The 18,965-nt window shown below is 38.7% G+C and overlaps 1 protein-coding gene across 2 annotated transcripts in view; it reads left to right on the forward strand.

Annotated features, from left to right (window-relative positions):
* Positions 1-18,965, forward strand: part of HPS5 (HPS5 biogenesis of lysosomal organelles complex 2 subunit 2) — a 48,952-nt gene that overhangs the window by 10,950 nt on the left and 19,037 nt on the right. For both annotated transcript variants that reach the window (XM_036762725.1, XM_036762726.1), the window contains exons 4-13: positions 377-441; positions 1,628-1,820; positions 2,245-2,378; positions 5,024-5,236; positions 5,605-5,676; positions 9,100-9,188; positions 14,344-14,522; positions 15,889-16,047; positions 16,632-16,791; positions 17,903-18,026. In XM_036762725.1, the coding sequence (XP_036618620.1) occupies positions 377-441; positions 1,628-1,820; positions 2,245-2,378; positions 5,024-5,236; positions 5,605-5,676; positions 9,100-9,188; positions 14,344-14,522; positions 15,889-16,047; positions 16,632-16,791; positions 17,903-18,026 (1,388 nt within the window). The remainder of the gene's footprint in view (positions 1-376; positions 442-1,627; positions 1,821-2,244; positions 2,379-5,023; positions 5,237-5,604; positions 5,677-9,099; positions 9,189-14,343; positions 14,523-15,888; positions 16,048-16,631; positions 16,792-17,902; positions 18,027-18,965) is intronic.

Here is an 18,965-nt window from a genome sequence, read left to right on the forward strand (position 1 = left end):
GGCATACTATTTGCTTTTGAGAATTGAATGTGAAGCATATTTGGAGCGAAAAGAGTCAGAGACCTCATTCTTTAGCCCAAACTCTCTTAAATTGGTAAATTAGACATTTTAGACTTCAATCTGTATAGTGTGTTTCATATAATAATACCTAGTATTCATGTAGCACTTTAAGGTTTGCAGAGTGCTTTATATATATTATTGCATTTGAGTGTGAGTAAAAATAATTTCTACCACTAGGGAAAAACGTACACTAAATGGAAGAGAAATGTGATCTTGCCCCTAAATTGAGAGCTAACAGAAATATTCTTTAATCTTACATACAAACTCCATATCATTAAAACCTTTCTTGGGGTTTTTTTTTTTTTTTTGGCTTTAGGAAGGTGCTGTTTCTCAGGTTGCCTGTTGTTTACATGATGATGACTATGTTGCTGTAGCCACCAGGTAAGATGATTTTTCAAAATAGTATTTTTTCCAATTATGTGTAAAGACAATTTTTAGCACTCATTTTTACAAGATTTTGAGTACCAAATTTTTCCCCTCCTCCCCTTCCCTTCCCTCTTCCTAAAATGGTAAGCAGTTTGATATAGGTAATATATGTGCAATCACATAAAACATATTTCCATATTAGTCACAGACAAAAAGGAAAAAAAGCAACGAAAAAAATAAAGTAAGTGAAAATAGTATGCTTACATCTGCATTGAGAGTCCATCAATTCTTTATCTGGATGTGGCTATCATTTTCCATCATGAGTCCTTTGTAATTGTCTTGGATCATTGTATTGCTGAAAAGAGCTAGGTCATTAATAGTTGATCATTACACAGTGTTGCTGTTACTGTGTACAGTGTTTTTCTGGTTCTGCTCATTTCACTTTGCATCAGTTCATGCAAGTCTTTCCAGGTTTTTCTGAAATTAGCCTGCTCATCATTTCTTATCGCACAATAGTATTCCTTTACATTCATATGCCACAACTTGTTTGGCCATTCCCCAGTTGATGGGAACCCCTCAATTTCTAATATTTTGGCACCACAAAAAGAGATGTTTTGAATATTTTTGTACATGCAGGTCCTTTTCCCTTTTAATAAGAGGATGTTTTAAAAGTTTTCCTAGATTTTCCAGATATTTAAAATAGCCTTTTAAAAAGCATCAAGAGATACAATTCTCGGTTTTTGGACCTGGAATGGGGAAGTCAGATCTAACTTCCACTTTAAGACTTCTGGTGATGGAGGATCTCACCCTATGCTTTTAAATTTAGTTTGTTGATGAGCTCCCAGATTAGTCATATCAGTCTTTCTAATCATCCCCCTCATTTGACCTTTTCTTCTTTATCAGAATCAATTGTGTTTGCGTTGTCAACATTTCATTCTTCAGAACCTCCCATCCTTGTTGGTATATGTTCTTTTCATAGGTTTATGCCACAGGATCCTGTTGATCTAATCTCTGAAATCTGCTTTTCCAAAGTTTAGGATTCAGAGCTTGATTTTCTTCATCTTGTCTATCCTTAAGATAGTGGCTGGGGTTATGGACATGCTTTTTAATTTTTAGAAACTCTTATTTTTATGTAAGATGATACTCATTGTTACAATTCTCTGTGTTGCTAATAATTTTTTCTTTTTGACTGTTCTCTTAGTCAAGGTTTTGTAGTAGTTTGGGAATTAAATCAAGAGCGTCGTGGGAAACCAGAACGAATTTATGTATCTTCAGAACACAAAGGCCGGAGAGTTACATCTCTCTGTTGGGACACAGCTGTTCTTAGAGTTTTTGTAGGAGACCATTTGGGAAGAGTTTCTGCCATCAAATTCAACACATCCAAACAAGGAAAGGTGAGAAATAGTTCTTTTCTTTTTTCCATAGAGCAAAGGAGTTTGGCATGGTTTTATAGATTCCTGAAATAATGGGAGAACATGATAGCCACTGTACAACTTGAAGAAGTGGTAAGAATCAAGTTTAAGTTTTTGAATGGAGAATGGCTAGGAGAGAAATACATACAGTGTTTTTAGGTTTTGTTTTTAAAATTCTTTATAAAGTTAATTATTTTCTGTGAAATTTTTGATTAGGAACTGAAATCCTCATAGGATAAGTCATATTTGGGTTTGCTTTATTTTCTTATTTTGATATCTAAAATTTTGAAATTGGGAACAAAAAGGGAACAATGTTTTAATTATTATAATATTTCATTATTCTGTGATGAAATGAATTTTTATTTTCTATACCCCTCTTCTAATCTCCCTCCCCCCAACTATTTAGGCAACTGCTACCTTTGTGATGTTCCCAGTTCAGACAATAACAACAGTTGACTCTCGAATAGTACAGTTAGATTATTTGGATGGAAGATTGCTTGTATCTTCACTCACTCGATCCTTCTTATGTGATACTGAGAGGTAAATTTGGTTGCATCATACACTGTAATTTTTATTAGTTAAACAGTGGCTTAAATGAATCAACAAGTACTTGCCCTTATTTCTCTTTGTCAGTCTTTATATTTTTCATGAGGAAAAGGCAGATGTTTGTCTTTCAGATAAGTTTTTCTCATGTATGCTTTTGATACAGTGGATAGTTCTGGAGTTCTCCATACTTACCAACAAACCAGGCTAAATAAAGTATGTGTTCAATTATTTACACAATGAAAGGGAACATGGAACCATGGAATCCTGTAGGTGGAAGGGAGGTTAACTAGTAATGCCTCCTTTAAAATCTAGGTAAGTGGTCTTGTAGACGTCTTCTTAAAGACCTGGAGTGATGTGAAATTCATTTTCTAAGGTAGTCCATTCTCCTTTGCCACTGCTTGGACAGAGAAGAGAACGCTTAGATAGGAAAGTAGAAAACCTTACCTAAGTAGTAGACATTCTGAAAAATAGAGTTGAGCAAATAGAACTAAAAACTTCAATAAAATAAGAAATATTAGAACAAAGTAAAAAGATATATTTTATGGAAACCACCATCAAAAACAACTGACCTGGAAAAAGCGATGAGGTTAGATAATATAAGAATAATTGGATTCCCCTAAAACCATGACCAAACAAAAATCTTGGATTTCACATTTCTAGAAGTCATAAGATAAAGCTGCCCAGAAATACTAAAAACCACAGGGCAAAATGAAAACAGAAAGAATCTGTAGGTCAACTGAAAGAGATCCCAAACTTAATACATCCAGAAATGGGAGAGCTAAATTCCTGAGCATCTGGCTTAAAGAAAAAATATTTCAATTAGCCAGGGAGAAAGAGAGTACCAAGGAACCAAAGTCAAGATCATAAATTATATAGCAATTATTAAAAGTAATGGAAAATTTGGAATATGGTGTAGCAAAATACAAAAGAAAAAGAAGACAACTGCAACTTATCCTACAAAATTGACTATAATTGATCCTAACAGAGGAAAAATGCAAGGGTGGAGGGGTGGGTTAAAACCAGGTCATGAAGGGCCTTAAAAACTAGACTGAGAGCCTTGTATTTTGTACTTTAGGCTATATAGAGCCACTACATTTTTTGAGCAGGGGAATCAAACGGTCAGACTTGTCCTCTAGGAAGATTATTGTGGCCACTTTATGGAGGATGCACTAGAGAAGGGAAGGACTGAAGACAGGACAACCAGAGGCTTTTACAAGGATGTTGGCTATGTAGAGAGAAGGGGATGGATGTGAGAGATGCTGTAGGAATAGAATCAATAGAATGATAGCTAACTGATTGGCCTATAAGAGGGGCAGAAAGGAGAAAGAAAAGTCAAAGTGGACTCACATATAGTGAAATTTACTCTATGCTTTTCTGTGTATATGCTGTATGTCCCTGGGAGAATAGTACACATCTGGAAGATAATTATGGGAAATATTGGTAACAAAATATTTAAAATAACTATGCTGATTTTTAAGCAGCTATAGGTTTTACTCTACTCCTCACCATTTACTCCCAATAGCCTTTTACTGTCACTTTTAAATAATTCAGTTTAATTCATTAAGCACCAGGGATATAGAGACAAAAAGAAGTAACTGCTATTCTCAAGGTGCTTAAAAATAACTCATAAATAAATGTAAAATATGTAGAGACATTTTTGAGGGAGATCAGGAAAGGTCTCATATAGGAGTTTTCACTTAAGCTTAATCTTGAAGGGAGCAAGGGTTTCAACAGGAAGAGGTGCAAAGAGAGAGTGAGAGTCTTCCAGATGTGGGCGCTAGCTGGTGCAGGGGCAGGAGGTGGAATGTTGTATATGAGGAACAACATTAGGCTGGTACAAAGAGGGAAGTGGCTTAGAAAGAATTGACAACCCAGTGAAATGATTTGAGTTTTCCTGTTCCTCCCACTGTCCACCTTCTGTTCGAAATACTAATATATAGGAGAGAAAAGGGTCCTGGGAGTGAGGAAGAGGAGACTAAGCTTCTTTTACTAGGCTGTATCTCCCCCCAATACTCTGCCCATAGCAGGCATTTAATACAGGAAGCCTAAACTCCCAAATAAAAATCAGTTCACTTGGAAAACATTTATGGAGCATTAGACTCTATTGGTATGAAATAGGTAGGTGACACTCCCTTTATTCAAGGAGCTAATTGGAGAACTCGGAAATCTATATCTATATCTCTGTATAGTTGTCTCATATATAATGTATATACAAAACATACATTAGTATTAATATTTTATTGACGAGAACAGTGAGGACTGGAAACGTCACAGAAATTTAGGGTCAGCTGGTTATTTCTACCTCTTTCTAGTGCTTGTGTCCCTAAACTGTGTTTTGCCTTTATGAAGCGACTAGTAAACATTTGTAAGACAAACTGAAGATAACCTCAAAATATAAAAGAATGTTAGAAATACTAAACCTTTTCAGGCTGTTGGTGTTAAGTACAGTTGTGTGGTACCAGTATATTTGAGTGCTAGGGAAACAGAAAACAAGAAAGATATAACTGTGGGCTGGGGCTGTTGGGCCTTGTCGCATTACTGTATTGTTGCTTTTAATCTTTTAATCTTTTAATAACATACATAACTCTTCTCCCCTCTCCCCCCTCCCCTCCCCACTCCCCCCACTTTTTTATTACTAGGGAAAAGTTTTGGAAAATTGGTACAAAGGAAAGAGATGGAGAATATGGAGCTTGTTTTTTCCCAGGAAGAAGCTCTGGGACTCAGCAGCCCCTAATATATTGTGCCCGCCCTGGCTCTAGAATGTGGGAGGTGAACTTTGAAGGGGAAGTTCTGAGCACACATCAGTTCAAGAAACTTCTCTCCTCATCACCTCTTCCTGTGATTAATCTAAGGTAGGGATTGTAAGGTTGGTCTATGATCATTTTAGGTCCTTCCCATGGGAAGGGCTTGGCTTGATATTTCTTGAATGCAAATGTATTTCCCAATTAGTCATTCAAAGATCATTTTTTGAGTGCCCTCTCTGGATGAGAGACTGTGATGGGACCGTGAGGGAGACCTATGATGCAATTTGTTGAAAGGGTATATGATAGTAATCATAAAAGACTTTAATGAGACTCTACTTGGAGTGCATTGAATAAGAACATATTTTCTTATCTACTATGGTTTTAAGTTTTTTTCACCCAGAAATTTTCTTTGAACAGTGAAGTAAAAATAAAATAGATGTTCTAAGTCATTAAAAAGGAAATTATTTATTTCCTAGATCAGAGCCTGAATTTAATAGTACAGTTGGTTCATCTCAGTCTTTGACTTTTCCCAAACTCTTACATCTAAGGTAAGCATCCATTACTATTTTTCTCTTTAAAAAATGCAAAAGCTTTGTTCACATTTCATTGATTGTCTTTTAGAGTTGTTTTTAATGCCTCAGTTTTTTTTTTTTAAATGCAATTTATTTATTTAACATATTTGGTTTTCAGCATTGATATGCCTCAGTTTTAAAAATAAAAATAGCTGGTGGAAGAAAGGAAATGGTTTATCCCTTAAATATGTCAGTGGAACCAAGAGGTTCCAGAACTGTGTTCTACTTTTGCAATTCCCCGTTTTCAGCTTTCAGAATAACTCTAGATATGCATTTTTTCATCTCTTGATTAAAAGGCTCTCATAGAAAAATATATGTGGGCCTATTCTTTAGAAGCTTAATATTTATATCTTTAGAAGAATTCTATATTTCTGCCCGTCTGACACCCCCAACTAGGTTGTAGTGGTGTTTGCATTATTATTGTTTTAGCCTGGCATTCCTTGGGAAGTAACCTCATGTTGTTTTAAAAACAATTAGTACACAAGACACTTACTAACAAACCAACCAAATAAACCCCTTCACAAAATACATCCTACCCAAAACAGTTTATTGTTTTTGAAAGAAAGGAAGGATATATCCTTTAATGTGATGATATGGTACTAACATCAGCCATTGTATTTGAACATTTTTGTTGCCTCTTCATATCAACTTCCTCTACGTTGTCGTGTATGTTGTTCTTTTTGTCCTGCTTTCTGATCTGTCCAATCTGTCAACCCCTGAGACACTCTGGGCCTCTGCCCTGCTCTGACTAGCCATTTCTGACCGTCCCCAAGAAGATCCCCAAATACCTCAGCAGTTTCTAACTGCCCTGTTCTTGGATAGAGATAATTCCAAGGACATTTCTGTGACCTTGTTTTTGTACATGCTCAACACCTTCAATACTTCCTTCCTGCAGCAGTTGGGCTGTTCTTTGTATCCAGACTATGCTCTCCTGCTTGTTTTCCATACTATGCCCTATAAGAATCCCCTTCTCCCCTTTCTTCCCTAGCATCCCTGTCTGAATAAGGCAGTTTGTTCCAAATTGCAAGCCTGAGTTTTTTTTTTTTCAGGTTGATAAATCCAACAAGCAATTTTAAGTACTTATTAAGTGAAAGGCACTGTCCTAGGCCTTAGGAATACAAAGGGAAAATGGAAAAAAAAACCCAGCCCCTATTCTAAGGAATTTATAGCTTACTTTCTACTGGGTGGGGGAGATTCGGCATGTAAACAGTATATATATGATAATTTGGGGAGGAATGGAAGAATACAGACAACTTGGGTGGATTAGGAAAGGTTTCTCCTAGGATACCTAGGTACCTAGGGTACCATTAGTGAGTCTTGAAGGAAACTTGGGAGTCTAGGATGCAGAAGGAGAAGGAGTGCATTTCAGGGACGAGGATCAGCTGACGTAGAAGTGGTGGTTAGAGAAGCAGCCAGTATACCAGTTGGGCCAGAAAAGAGTGCATTGTCGAAATGAATAGAAGGAGTAAGCCTGAAAGAAAGCCTAGAGCTGTATTGTTAAGAGCTTTAAATGACAAGCTGGGGAGTTTGTATTTTATTCTGGAAGCCACAGGGAGCTGTGTGAAGGGTGTGTCTGAGTCTGAAGGCTGGGAGCCCAAATAGGCTGTCAGAATAGTCCAGGTCGGGGTGATGCAGGCCTGAGCTAGAATGATAACTGTGAGTAGAGAAAAGAATATGTATGCAAGATGTGTTGGGTTGGTAGAATGGCAACTGGGGAAAGGGAAAAGTCATCTGACTTGTGCAGTGATTAGAGCCTTAGGACTGGAGTTGGGAAGACCTGAGTTAAATTTGACCTCTGACACTTAGTAGCTGTGTGACATTGGGCAAGTCACTTATTTCTGTCTTAGTTTCCACAACTGTAAAATGAGGATAATCACAGCACCTACCTCCCAGGGTTGTTATGAGGACGAATGAGATAATATTTGTAAAGTGCTTTGCAAACCTCAAAGCTCTATATTAACACTAGTTATTATTATAAAGAGTCAAGATTGACTTAAAGTTTTACATCGAGTGATCGGAAGCATGATGGAGCCCTTAATGTAAATAGAGAATACTTTTAGTGCTGTTTTCATTTATATTGTAATCATTGTTAATAATCAACAAGCACTTATGGGCTTACTCTGTCCCAGGCACTGTTTAAAGTGTTGAATTTTGTTCTTTTGGTTCTGTTTTCTTCACTGTGTATTTCATACAAGTCATCTTATGTTTCTCTGACTTTTTCATATTCGTTATTCTTACGCTTTAACATTCTGTTCTATTTATGTACTGTAATGTGTTTTGTTAGTTCCTAGTTGATGGGCACCCACTTTATTTCCAGTTTTTTTTTCTTTACCACAAAAAATACTTCCATAAATATTTTGGTATGTACAAGACCATTTTTTTTGTGTCTTTGATCTCCTTGGATTAAATGCCCAGGAGTGGGGTTTACTGGCTTAGAGGTTAGTGAACAGGTTAGTAACTTTTTTCACATAATTCCAAATTATTTTCCAGAGTGGTTGGACTGTTTTCTAGCTGTGCCAGCAGCCCGTGGCTTCTCCATCATCTACTATTATCATCCAGTCTCATTTTTGCCAATTAGATGGATATGAGGTGGAAACTCTGTTTTAATTTGCATTTATTTGTGATTTGGAACGTATTGTTGTAAGGTTGTTGCAATTCTTCTTTGAAAACTGAACATCCTTTGGCAATTCATTTATTAGAGAATGGTTCGTGGCCATTATATTTGTGTCAGTTCTCTTGCATGTCTTGGAGAGCAGACTTATAACAGAGATATTTGAATGCATAGATAATGATTTTCTTACTGAAAGTTGTTTTGAGTCTGGTTGCGTTGATTTTGTTCATGTAAAAACTTTTTAATTGTATGGAATTGAAATTGTCTATTTTGACTTTTATTTCCTGGGGCTTTTCTAAAAGATAGTTTTTTCTTTTCAAAAAGATTTCTTGAGGGGCAGCTAGGTGGCGCAGTGAGTAGAGCACCAGCCCTGGAGTCAGGAGGACCTGAATTCAAATGTGACCTGACACTTGACACACTTACTAGCTGTGTGACTTTGGGCAAGTCACTTAACCCCAATTGCCCTGCCTCCTCCTCTCAAAAAAAAAAACCCTAAAACTAAAAAAAAACAAAACAAAAAGATTTCTTGGGTTGACAACTTTTTCTTCATAATTTAGAATTTCCATTGTGTTTGGCTAAGTTTTAATGAATTACCAGTTTTAATAGGTGTGGTAGGATTATAGCTAGATCACCAATTGTCTGCCACACCCGCAGATTTGCCTTGTTTTTGCATATGAGAGGCTGAATTCTTAGGATTTATAGGATAGACCTGTGTATCCCAGTGCCCTGGAAATGGACACACACTTGCACAAAGCCTTAGTTCCTCTGATGCCTGTTTTTTCTTGCAGTGAGCACTATGTCCTGAGTTGGAATGAAAGAGGCATTTATATTTTTATTCCCCAGAATGTTCAAGTTCTTCTTTGGAGTGAAGTCAAAGGTAACCATTACTTTTGTGCTATTATGTACTTTAAAAATTTTTCATTCAATATGCATTTTTAAAATCTCCTTCATATAGAACCCTGTGTTTGGCAGTGGGAGAGATCCAACAAGATAAAAGATTGGGTTCCTGCCCCCTATTCAGGAATTTAGGAATTTTGTGTTCGTGTGAAAGGTTTATTACATAAATAGACTTTTCTTGAATGAATGAAAAAATCACTTATTAAGTGCATATTACATACAAGTCATTTTGCTAAGCTTTAGGGGTACAAGTAGAGTAGCACAGTCCATGCCCTCTAGGAGCTCTCATTCTAATGTGGGAGATAGCACAGGCTAGATGAAAGGTTTCAGCTGCAAGGTAGATGGGAAGGGCCCCTGGTTTTTGGGGGCAGCTGTAGAACAAGTGCTCATGCCTCTTCTTTTGTGTCATTTCCACTGATAAAATCACTTCAGTTTCTGATGCTGTACCACTTGTCAGAGCCAAGGACTTTGGTGACAAGAACCTTCTTTTTTGAGCCTTGGGTAGCTGTGGTTGCAGCCTCTCTGGGAGTAGCTGCCAGGTTGCATCTCCATAGGGCTGCTGCCCGGCATAAGGCTGAGGGCACTGGCCTGAAAGCATGGATCCAAGGCTTTGGGCTCAGAGCCCCAGGCTGTTTATTGGGTGTGAGGGGAGATGGTGCTCAGGATAGTGGCAGTGTTGGCTTCTCCTGGCACCTGCTGCCTCCCTCCTGTCTCTTCCTCAGAGACCCTGCTGCTCCAGCAGGGCTTCAGTAAGGATGGCCTGGCCTGCTCTTCCCCTTGCCCTTAGCCTTTCAGAGATGGAAAGAATAATAACATTTGTTCTTCAAGTTCCGTATAGTTCTTTATTACATCCATTCATTTATATAGTCATTTCCTGCATATTGCCTGTAGAAAGGAACTTCTACAATATCCTTTTTTGACATTGATACTTAGTAGGTTGTTTCTTGACACATCTCTTAGTAATCCTTAACTGTCCTCAGTCAGCCTTCAGTCTTACGTTGTTTTCCCGTTAGTCCTGAATATAATTAGCTCACTTTGACTGTCCCTGAATCTTTGTATCTTTAATTAAAAACCCTTCTGAATTCCAGTTCGGGGGTTCAGGAAGCTTGGGGGTCAGACAGTGGCTCCTTGTCAGATGTCACAGCCAGCCTGTTGAGTCTGCTTTTGTTATTAGTGAATGAGTGGGATTAGCATTCCCAATCATTGAGAGGATCCTTGGTGGTGTTATGCCCTGATTCTCTTATTTTCTTCCTGCCTTATGGAAAAGAAATAAGAGAAAGTCAGCAGTAATTTCAGGAATAAGGCTCCCTCAAAGTTTTCTCTGTCAGGCAGTTTTCAAGCTCCTCCAAACTCCCTTTTTCTTGAGGCATTTAGTTGCTAGGAATTTGCTGTATTTCATTAGCATACAGTGGTTAAACATCAGCTTCCCAAAAACTTTTATGACCTGGACTCTGACATAAACTCCTTCCTTCTATTTTTATTTTTATTTATTTTTTAAGTATTAGTGATTTTATTTAATATTTTAGTTTTCAACATTGATGTCCACAAGATTTTGAGTTACAAATTTTCTCCCATTTCTCCCCTCCCTCCTGTTTCCAAGATGGTATATATTCTGATTGCCTCATTCCCCAGTCAGCCCTCTCCTCTTTCACCTCACTCCTTCCCCCACCCCCTTTCCCCTTACTTTCTTGTAGGGTAGAATAGATTTCTGTGCACCATTCCCTATATATCTTGTTTCCCAGCTGCATGCAAAAAACAACTTTTTAAAAAAAATTTTTTAAGCATCTGCTTTTAAAACTTTTGAGTTCCAAATTCTCTCCCTTTTTCTCTTCCCACCCACCCTCCCTAGGAAGGCAAGCAATTCAACATAGATCACCCATGTATCATTATGTAAAACACTTCCACAATGCTTATGTTGTGAAAGGCTAACTATATGTTCTTCCATCCTATCCTGTCCCCCTTTATTCAATTTTCTCCCTTAATCCTGTCCCTTTTCAAAGGTGTTTACTTTTGCTTACCTCCTTCCCCTATATGCCCTCCCTTCTATCATCCCCCTCTTTTTTTTATTCCCTTCCCGTTACTTTCCTGTGGTGTAAGATACCCCATTGAGCGTGTATGTTATTCCCTCAAGTTGAATCTGATGGAAGTAAGATTCACTCATTACCCCTCACCTGCCCCCACTTCCCTTCCAACAGAACTGCTTTTTCTTGACACTTTTATATGAGATAATTTACCCCATACTGTCTCTCCCTTTCTCCCTCTCTCAATATATTCCTCTCTCACCCATTAAATTTATTTCATTTTTTTTTAGATATCATTCCTTCATATTCAACTCATCCTGTGCCCTCTGTCTATATTCCCTTCAACTCCCCTAATACTGAGAAAGGTCTCATGAATTACACCCATCATCTTTCCATGTAGGAATGTAAACAAAACAGTTCAACTTTAGTAAGTCCCTTATGATTTCTCTTTCTTGTTTACCTTTTCATGCTTCTCTTGATTCTTGCATTTGAAAGTAAATTTTCTATTCAGCTCTGGTCTTTTCCCTGAGAAAGCTTGAAATTATATTGAAAATCCTTATTTTGCCTTGGAGCATTATACTCAGTTTTTTTGGGTAGGTGATTCTTGGTTTTAATCCTAGTGCCATTGACCTCTCGAATATCATATTCCAAGCCCTTCAGTTCCTTAATGTAGAAGCTGCTAGATCTTATGTTATCCTGATTGTGTTTTCACAATACTCAAATTGTTTCTTTCTGGCTGCTTGCAGTATTTTCTCCTTGACCTGGGAACTCTGGAATTTGGCAACAATATTCTTAGGAGTTTTCTTTTTTGGGATCTTTTTCAAGAGGTGATAGGTGGATTCTTTCAATTTCTATTTTACCCTCTGGCTCTAGCATATTAGGGCAGTTTTCCTTGATAATTTCTTGAAAGGTGATGTCTAGGCTCTTTTTTTGATTATGACTTTCAGGTAGTGCAATATTTTTAAAGTTATCTCTCCTGGATCTGTTTTGAGGTCAGTGGTTTTTCCAGTGAGATAGTTCCCATTGTCTTCCATTTTTTCAGTCCTTTGGTTCTGTTTTATAATATCTTGGTTTCTCATAAAGTCACTAGCTTCCACTTGCTCCAATCTAATTTTTAAGGTGGTGTTTTCTTCAGTGGTCTTTTGGACGTCCTTTTCTGTTTGGCTAGTTCTGCCTTTCAAGGCATTCTTCTCTTCATTGGCTTTTTGGAGCTCTTTTGACATTTGGGTTAGTCTATTCTTTATGGTGTTATTTTCTTCAGTATTTTTTTGGGTCTCCTTTAGCAAGTCATTGACTTGTTTTTCATGGTTTTCTTGCATCACTCTCATTTCTCTTTCCAATTTTTCCTTTACTTCTCTAACTTGCTTTTCCAACTCCTTTTTGAGCTCTTCCATGGCCTGAGACCAGTTCATATTTTTCTTGGAGGCTTTTGATGTAGGCTCTTTGCCTTTGTCGACTTCTTCTGGCTGTATGTTTTGGTCTTCTTTGTCACCAAAAAAGGAATCTAGAGTCTGAGCCTGAGTGTTAGTCCATTTTTGCTGCCAGTTCTTGTTCTCAGCCAACTACTTGACCCTTGAGTTTTTCGTCGGGGTATGACTGCTTGTAGAGTAGGGAGTACTTTGTCCCAAGCTTTAGGGTCCAAGCACTGCTGTTTTCATAGCTATTTCTACTCCACCATCACCCCAGGCTCTGTCACAGCAATGCTTCTCCTCCCCCAAGAACCACCAGGCAGGACAGCAAGATAGAGCCAAGCAGGACACAGCAAGACAATCTGCCTTTGTGCCCACAAAGCACTCCTTGTACTCCTGCTTGATCCTTTGCTAGATTCCTCCCACCATGTGAGGTAGGGACTCGGGAAGCAGCCTCAGGTGCTTCCTGCTGCTGCTATGGCCACCGCTGCGCCACCTCCTCCACCCCCAGAGTTGGCGGCCGGACCGCTCTGAACTCAATCCTGCAGTTTCCCCCTAACCTGCTCTTTGCCATTTGTGGGTTGAGAAGTCTGGTAACTGCCACAGCTCACTGATTCACGGCCCCAAGGCCTGTTCCAGCTGGCTGATTTCAGGGTTTGGTCTGCCTGGCGCGGCCCACGCTGGGTTGCCCTCCACTCTAAGCACCGTGTGATAGACCCTTCCCGGCAACCATCCAGGCTCTCCTGGGCTGGAGATCTGTTTCCCTCTGCTATTTTGTGGGTTCCACACCTCTAGAATTTGTTCAGAGCCATTTACAGGTGTTTGGAGGGATTTGGGGGAGAGCTTAAGCAAGTCCCTGCTTTCCAGTCCCCCCAGCTCCTTCCTTCTAAATGGATAAATTTATCTTCTACAGAGGAAAGGTGGTTTGTCATTACTTTTCATTTACAATCCCATGTTATTTACTTGACACTGAAGTAAGAAAGCACACAATTGATGATGTTTACTTAGGATGCTCCTTTAATCTTTTGTCTGATTGCATAATAACTATCACAATAAAGATCACAAGGCCATAGATCTTAAGTTGGAAGAAAGGAATGAAAGAAGGGAACAAGCATTTATTAAGCACCTACCGTGTGCCAGGCACTGTTCAGCGCTTGACAAATACTGTATCATTTAATCTCCACAAGGACCATTGGAGCTGCCCCAGGTGCTATTATTTATCCTTATTTTATAGTTCAGGAAACAGGCAGAGGATAAGTAATTTGTCCAATGTTACACAGCTAAGTTAGTGTCTGAAGCAGCCTTTGAACTAGAATTCAGGCATCTAGCTGTCTCAATAGGCTTCTAGTCTAGCTTTATTTTATAGGTGAGGAAATTGAGGCCTTGGGGAGATTATGTGACTTTCCCATAAGACAGTAAATGTCCCAGACAGACAGTAAATGTCAGAAGCAAAATTTGAACTCGGCTCCTCTGGCTCTAAAGTTAGTGTTTTTCCCCTCTAAAAAATACTGTTTCTTTTTATATGAGGTCAGTTAAACCATCCTTTGACCTTCTCCCCCCATCATATTTTATTGGGGGTGCATTTCTTGGTGTATATTACATAGAAACCTTGGTTCCTTAAGTTTATCCTAAAGTACATTGTTTAAACTTTGCCTGGAGTGACAAGATAACATGAATGATGCAGTCTTTTTTTTTTCCCCTAAAGATATTCAGGATGTAGCTGTTTGCAGGAATGAGATGTTCTGTCTGCATAGGAATGGAAAAGTCTCGCATTTGTCCCTACTGTCCGTGGAGCGCTGTGTGGATCGCCTGCTTAGGAGAGGCTTGTGGGCTCTGGCAACCCATACTTGCATACTTTTCCAAAATTCAGTCATCCTTGGCCGAGTGAGTTAGAGAACCAATAAGCTGTTGTCACTATTCTAGCCTTGTAGGCCGTCTGTTAAATATTTACTCGTGGTTCTTTCTACATATGCCTGTGTCCTAATGATGGAAGCCCAGAATTGTCAGTTAACGAATATTTGCTAATAGTAAATTAGTAGTGCCAAGCACTGTGCTAAGTGCTAGAGATCAAAAAGAAAGGCAAAAATGAGGTCCCTCCATTCAGGGAGCTCACATCCAACTGGGAGAGACAACATGGAAACAGCTATGTGTATATAAAATAGAGAGTAGAGGGGAAATCATCTCAGAGGGAAGGCCTTAATGAGGAACAGGGGAGCAGATCTGGAAGGCCCTGATCTGATCTTGGAGAGAAACTGGGGAAGCCAGAAAGAGGTGGTGAGGAGAGAGGACAAGGTACAGGGTCAGGAGATGGGGTGTTGTGTGCAAATAGTGGCAGTATGGTGTAAGCTGCTGGATCATAAAGTACATGGAGCAGAAGACTGGAGAGGTGGGGGGCTCCAGGTCCTGAAAAGCTTTAAATGCCAAAGCATTTTATATTTGATCTTGGAGATAATAGGGAGCTACTGGAGATTATTGAATGGGAGTGTGTGACAATCTCAGCCTTGTGCTATAGGAAAATCAGTTTGGCAGCATTGTGTAGGGTGGGTTAGAGTGAGGAAGACATGTGAAAGGGAAATGAATTAAAAAGTTCTGATAGTCCAGGTGTGAGAACCAGCACTGGGGTATGACTGAGTGAGTGGAGAGAAGGGGGTCGTCGATGAGAGATGTTGAGATCACGTTATGAAGGACTTCAAAATCTAAAGAGAGGAATACATACTTTGTCCTAGAGGCAACAGGGAGCCACTGGAGTTTACTGAGCTGGGGATTAATATCATTGTTTCAGTGCTGAAGGAGACTTCAGGCAGGGAGACCAGTTAGTAGGCTGTTGTTTATGTACGTGATCTGAATAAGAGTTAACTGGCTGAGTGATAAGAGCTTCTGGGCAGGACTGTTTCTGATGATGACTGGAATAGCTCTATAAGTTTTATTTAAAAGCAAAATTTAGCTAGAGTTTAATTCAAATATATCTTTTAGGTTTTCCTTTCTTTTGTGAGAAGTGATTTAAAAGTGGTGATGATAATTTTCATGTCTATTTTAACTAATTAAATCCTCAATTCCTCAGATAGTGGTCTTTAGTGTGTTCATAGTCGTTTTTCTCCTTGGTGGGCATTATTAGAAGATATTTGTGTTAGGCTTAGCTACCACATTATTAATTGAATACATAGCCTAGGCTAAACACAGGGGTACCCAACCAGTTTGCTGTAGCAGTTTAGCAAGGACATTAACGGATGTTTTCTTACCATTTTCTTAGGCAAGAAAAATTTTACCTGTTGACAAGTTGGAGCACTTGAAATCACAACTGGACATCACAACCCATAGTGATCTAATTGTTCAACTGGAAGAATTGATTTCAAAATTGGAACCTTTAAATTCTGCCTGCAGCAGTAGGAGAAGCTCCATTTCCTCACATGTAGGTGTCCTTAGCACTCACAAACTTACTGACTATAGACTATGATTTGCCCACATTAGATTGAGCACAATCAGAATCATGTTCCTGGGATGTCTTTCTTTCTTTTCACATAGTAGCTTTCTTCAGACACTTCCTTTGGCTGAAGGCCAGCTAATTGAAATTGTTATTTGGTAGTCTCGATGCTGTGTTCAGTTGATCCCAGTTATTTTCAGTGCTGCTCAAATTCTTTAAGTTTGTTATCTCATTTCATGTGCACTTGTCATTAGCAAGCTTTTTTGAGAATAAGGGATATTTGTCCATTTTGCTTATGGAAAAATCAGGTTGAGTGGGGTTAAGTGATTCCATTAGAGGGTCAAAGTAACTTTCCCAGTAGCTGGAAATGGAATGGAAATCCTAACCTTTCTTGACTAGTTTGCTGCTTCAGCTGTGGCTTCTACTGGAGACAGAGGAAATAAGCCAAAGGTCATTGATGTTGAATGCTGGAAATGGAGATCTTTTTCCTTTTTAAGCATTTCAAAACAAAAAACCCAAAACATGTAATTAAGCCAAGGGTAATTTGGTTTTATGTGATTGTTTTATTTTAGGAAAGTTTCAGTATCTTAGACTCTGGCATTTATCGTGTCATTAGTCGAAGAGGCAGCCAATCAGATGAAGACACTTCTTCCCTTCATAGCCAAACACTTTCAGAAGATGAGCGACTTAAGGAATTCACCATACAGCATGAAGAAGATCACCCAGACCAGGGTAATGGCTCCCAGGGCAATGGAGCTTCCTATTGATGGAAGTGCTTAGGAATTCTGGTGTCTGTCTGTGCTAGCCCAGTCATGATTTTCCACCGTGGGTTTCTTTTAAAAAAAAAAATTGCATATTGCTCACTCTGTTGACTGGATTTTATTTTTGAAGTTTTATTGATGATGCCTTTTTTTTTAACAGTGTCATTTCTAAACATATTTCCATCCACTCTGAGACTTTTCCTTGTCCAGGAAAGAAACATTTAAGCAAAACCAAGTTACACAGTGCCCATGTCTCATAGTATGTGCATCATTCTGCATCCCAGTCTTCCTCTCATTACTCTGGCTGACAGAAGGCAGTTAGGCTCTGTAGTTTTAGGAAGGGTGGGTTTAATATGTAAGTAGATTCTCTTTGTTACCTATAGGCTAAAATTTGCTGTTGCTAAGTCAAATCCCCTATCTGACCCAACCAGATGCTGGGAGAATTTAGGAGCACAAAGACATGGTGTGATTACTCAGTGGCCTTGTGGTTTTTTCCTCATGAACCATAGTACTCTTCAAGGATTGGAAAATAATTACTGTAAGGCTATCTCCTTTACTACATTGTGCTCAAATATTTTAAAGTCAATTGATCTATTGAAAGTTTAACTGAGATTCTAAGCCCTTTTTGGACTTTTGGTGATGGAGGGCACAGTTCAGCTGGGTTTTCAAAGGGATTCCTGTGTGAGCAGCAGGCTGTGCCATGTGCTAGGTAGATAAAAAATTGAGGTCCATCCTTTGTAGATTCTACCATTGAGTAGGGAGATACGACACAATTGCCCTTGATTACTTCATCATAGAGGCTAACCAGATGGTGAGGCGGAAGAAAGCCCCTGAATTGTTAGGAAAACAAGGGCCATCTCTCAGTACTCATTGCCTCACTTTTTTGTCGGTGGGCAGTCTGCGTCTATCCCACAAATCTGTGTTTCTGTCTTTTCCCATTTGGGTCTCTCATGATTTGGGTTTTTGTTTTCACTTCCTTTGGTCATTTGTTTCAAACTTTTATTTTTTAAAGACAGAAAGCCCTAGTGTGATCAAATTTTGTTTTTCACACTGCTCCTTCCTCCCCCAATTCTGTTTGTCAGACACTGTATCTCATGCTTCAGAGACAGATGAGTCAGATCGGAATGAAGCTTTTCTTCCATTTGGCATTCCATTATCATTTCGTTCTTCATCTCCTCTCGCCTCTCTTCAGGCTGTCAAGGAAAGGTATATTGTTCCTCAATCACTTTTAAAAAAAATTGCCCTCAGTCCTCACATTGACATTTCGGTATGTATAGAAAAAAATATTAAATGGAGAAAGTTTAAAGCTCTACTTTAAAGCTCTAGTCAGGAAGATGCTACCTTTACTTAGTCTTGAGGAAGTGTGTGAGCAGATGAATATATGGTTTGTTGCAGATACAGGATGCATATGTAGGGCCCTTTCTTTCTCTTGCAGACAAGTATAAGTTTTCTTTGGATTTAGTTGTAGGAAAGAACCATTTCCAATCTATTTCTGGCCTTTTCTTAATTGATCTTGCCTTAAATTGAGTTCAAAATGAGAAATTAATCCTAATTCTTGCTGACCCATAGGTCAGCATTTGTATTTGGGCTTTGGAAAACAAATTGTGGAAGGATATTCACAAGTTGCCTTCATTCCATTGCTTAAATGACTCTGTAGATCTAATTAGATGTAAATTTTGATTGTTGTAGTGGCTGGAATAGTGGTTTTCTAAATAACCATTGAAAGTCTATTGGGGCAATTCTGTATTCTAATCTGTCTTGAAGGGGACAGGTGGCCACATAGCCTACTTTAATTGTTTTGAAATATTGAAGCATATGTGGCATAAAGTAATTTTTTAAAACTATCATCCACAGCAGTATTTTCTCTGGATCTTTTAATAAATTCAGTTCAATTTATCAAACATCTATTAAGCACCTACTATGCGCTTGGCATTGGGAGAGGTGAAAAGATGACTGAAACATGGTTCAGCCCTCACGGACCTTACAGCCTGTTAAGAAAGAAAGTAAAACACTGTAAAGTGGGTCTTATGTGGGTAGAGATGAAGTATGTGGTTGATGAGGAAGTTATACTCAGCACATTCTTTTCCTTTATAAATAAAATCCAACCCCAGTTATAGAAGCTGCTATGGTACAGGCCTCAAACAT

This window comes from Trichosurus vulpecula, chromosome 6, assembly GCF_011100635.1.
Source record: "Trichosurus vulpecula isolate mTriVul1 chromosome 6, mTriVul1.pri, whole genome shotgun sequence".
NCBI lineage: Eukaryota > Metazoa > Chordata > Mammalia > Diprotodontia > Phalangeridae > Trichosurus > Trichosurus vulpecula.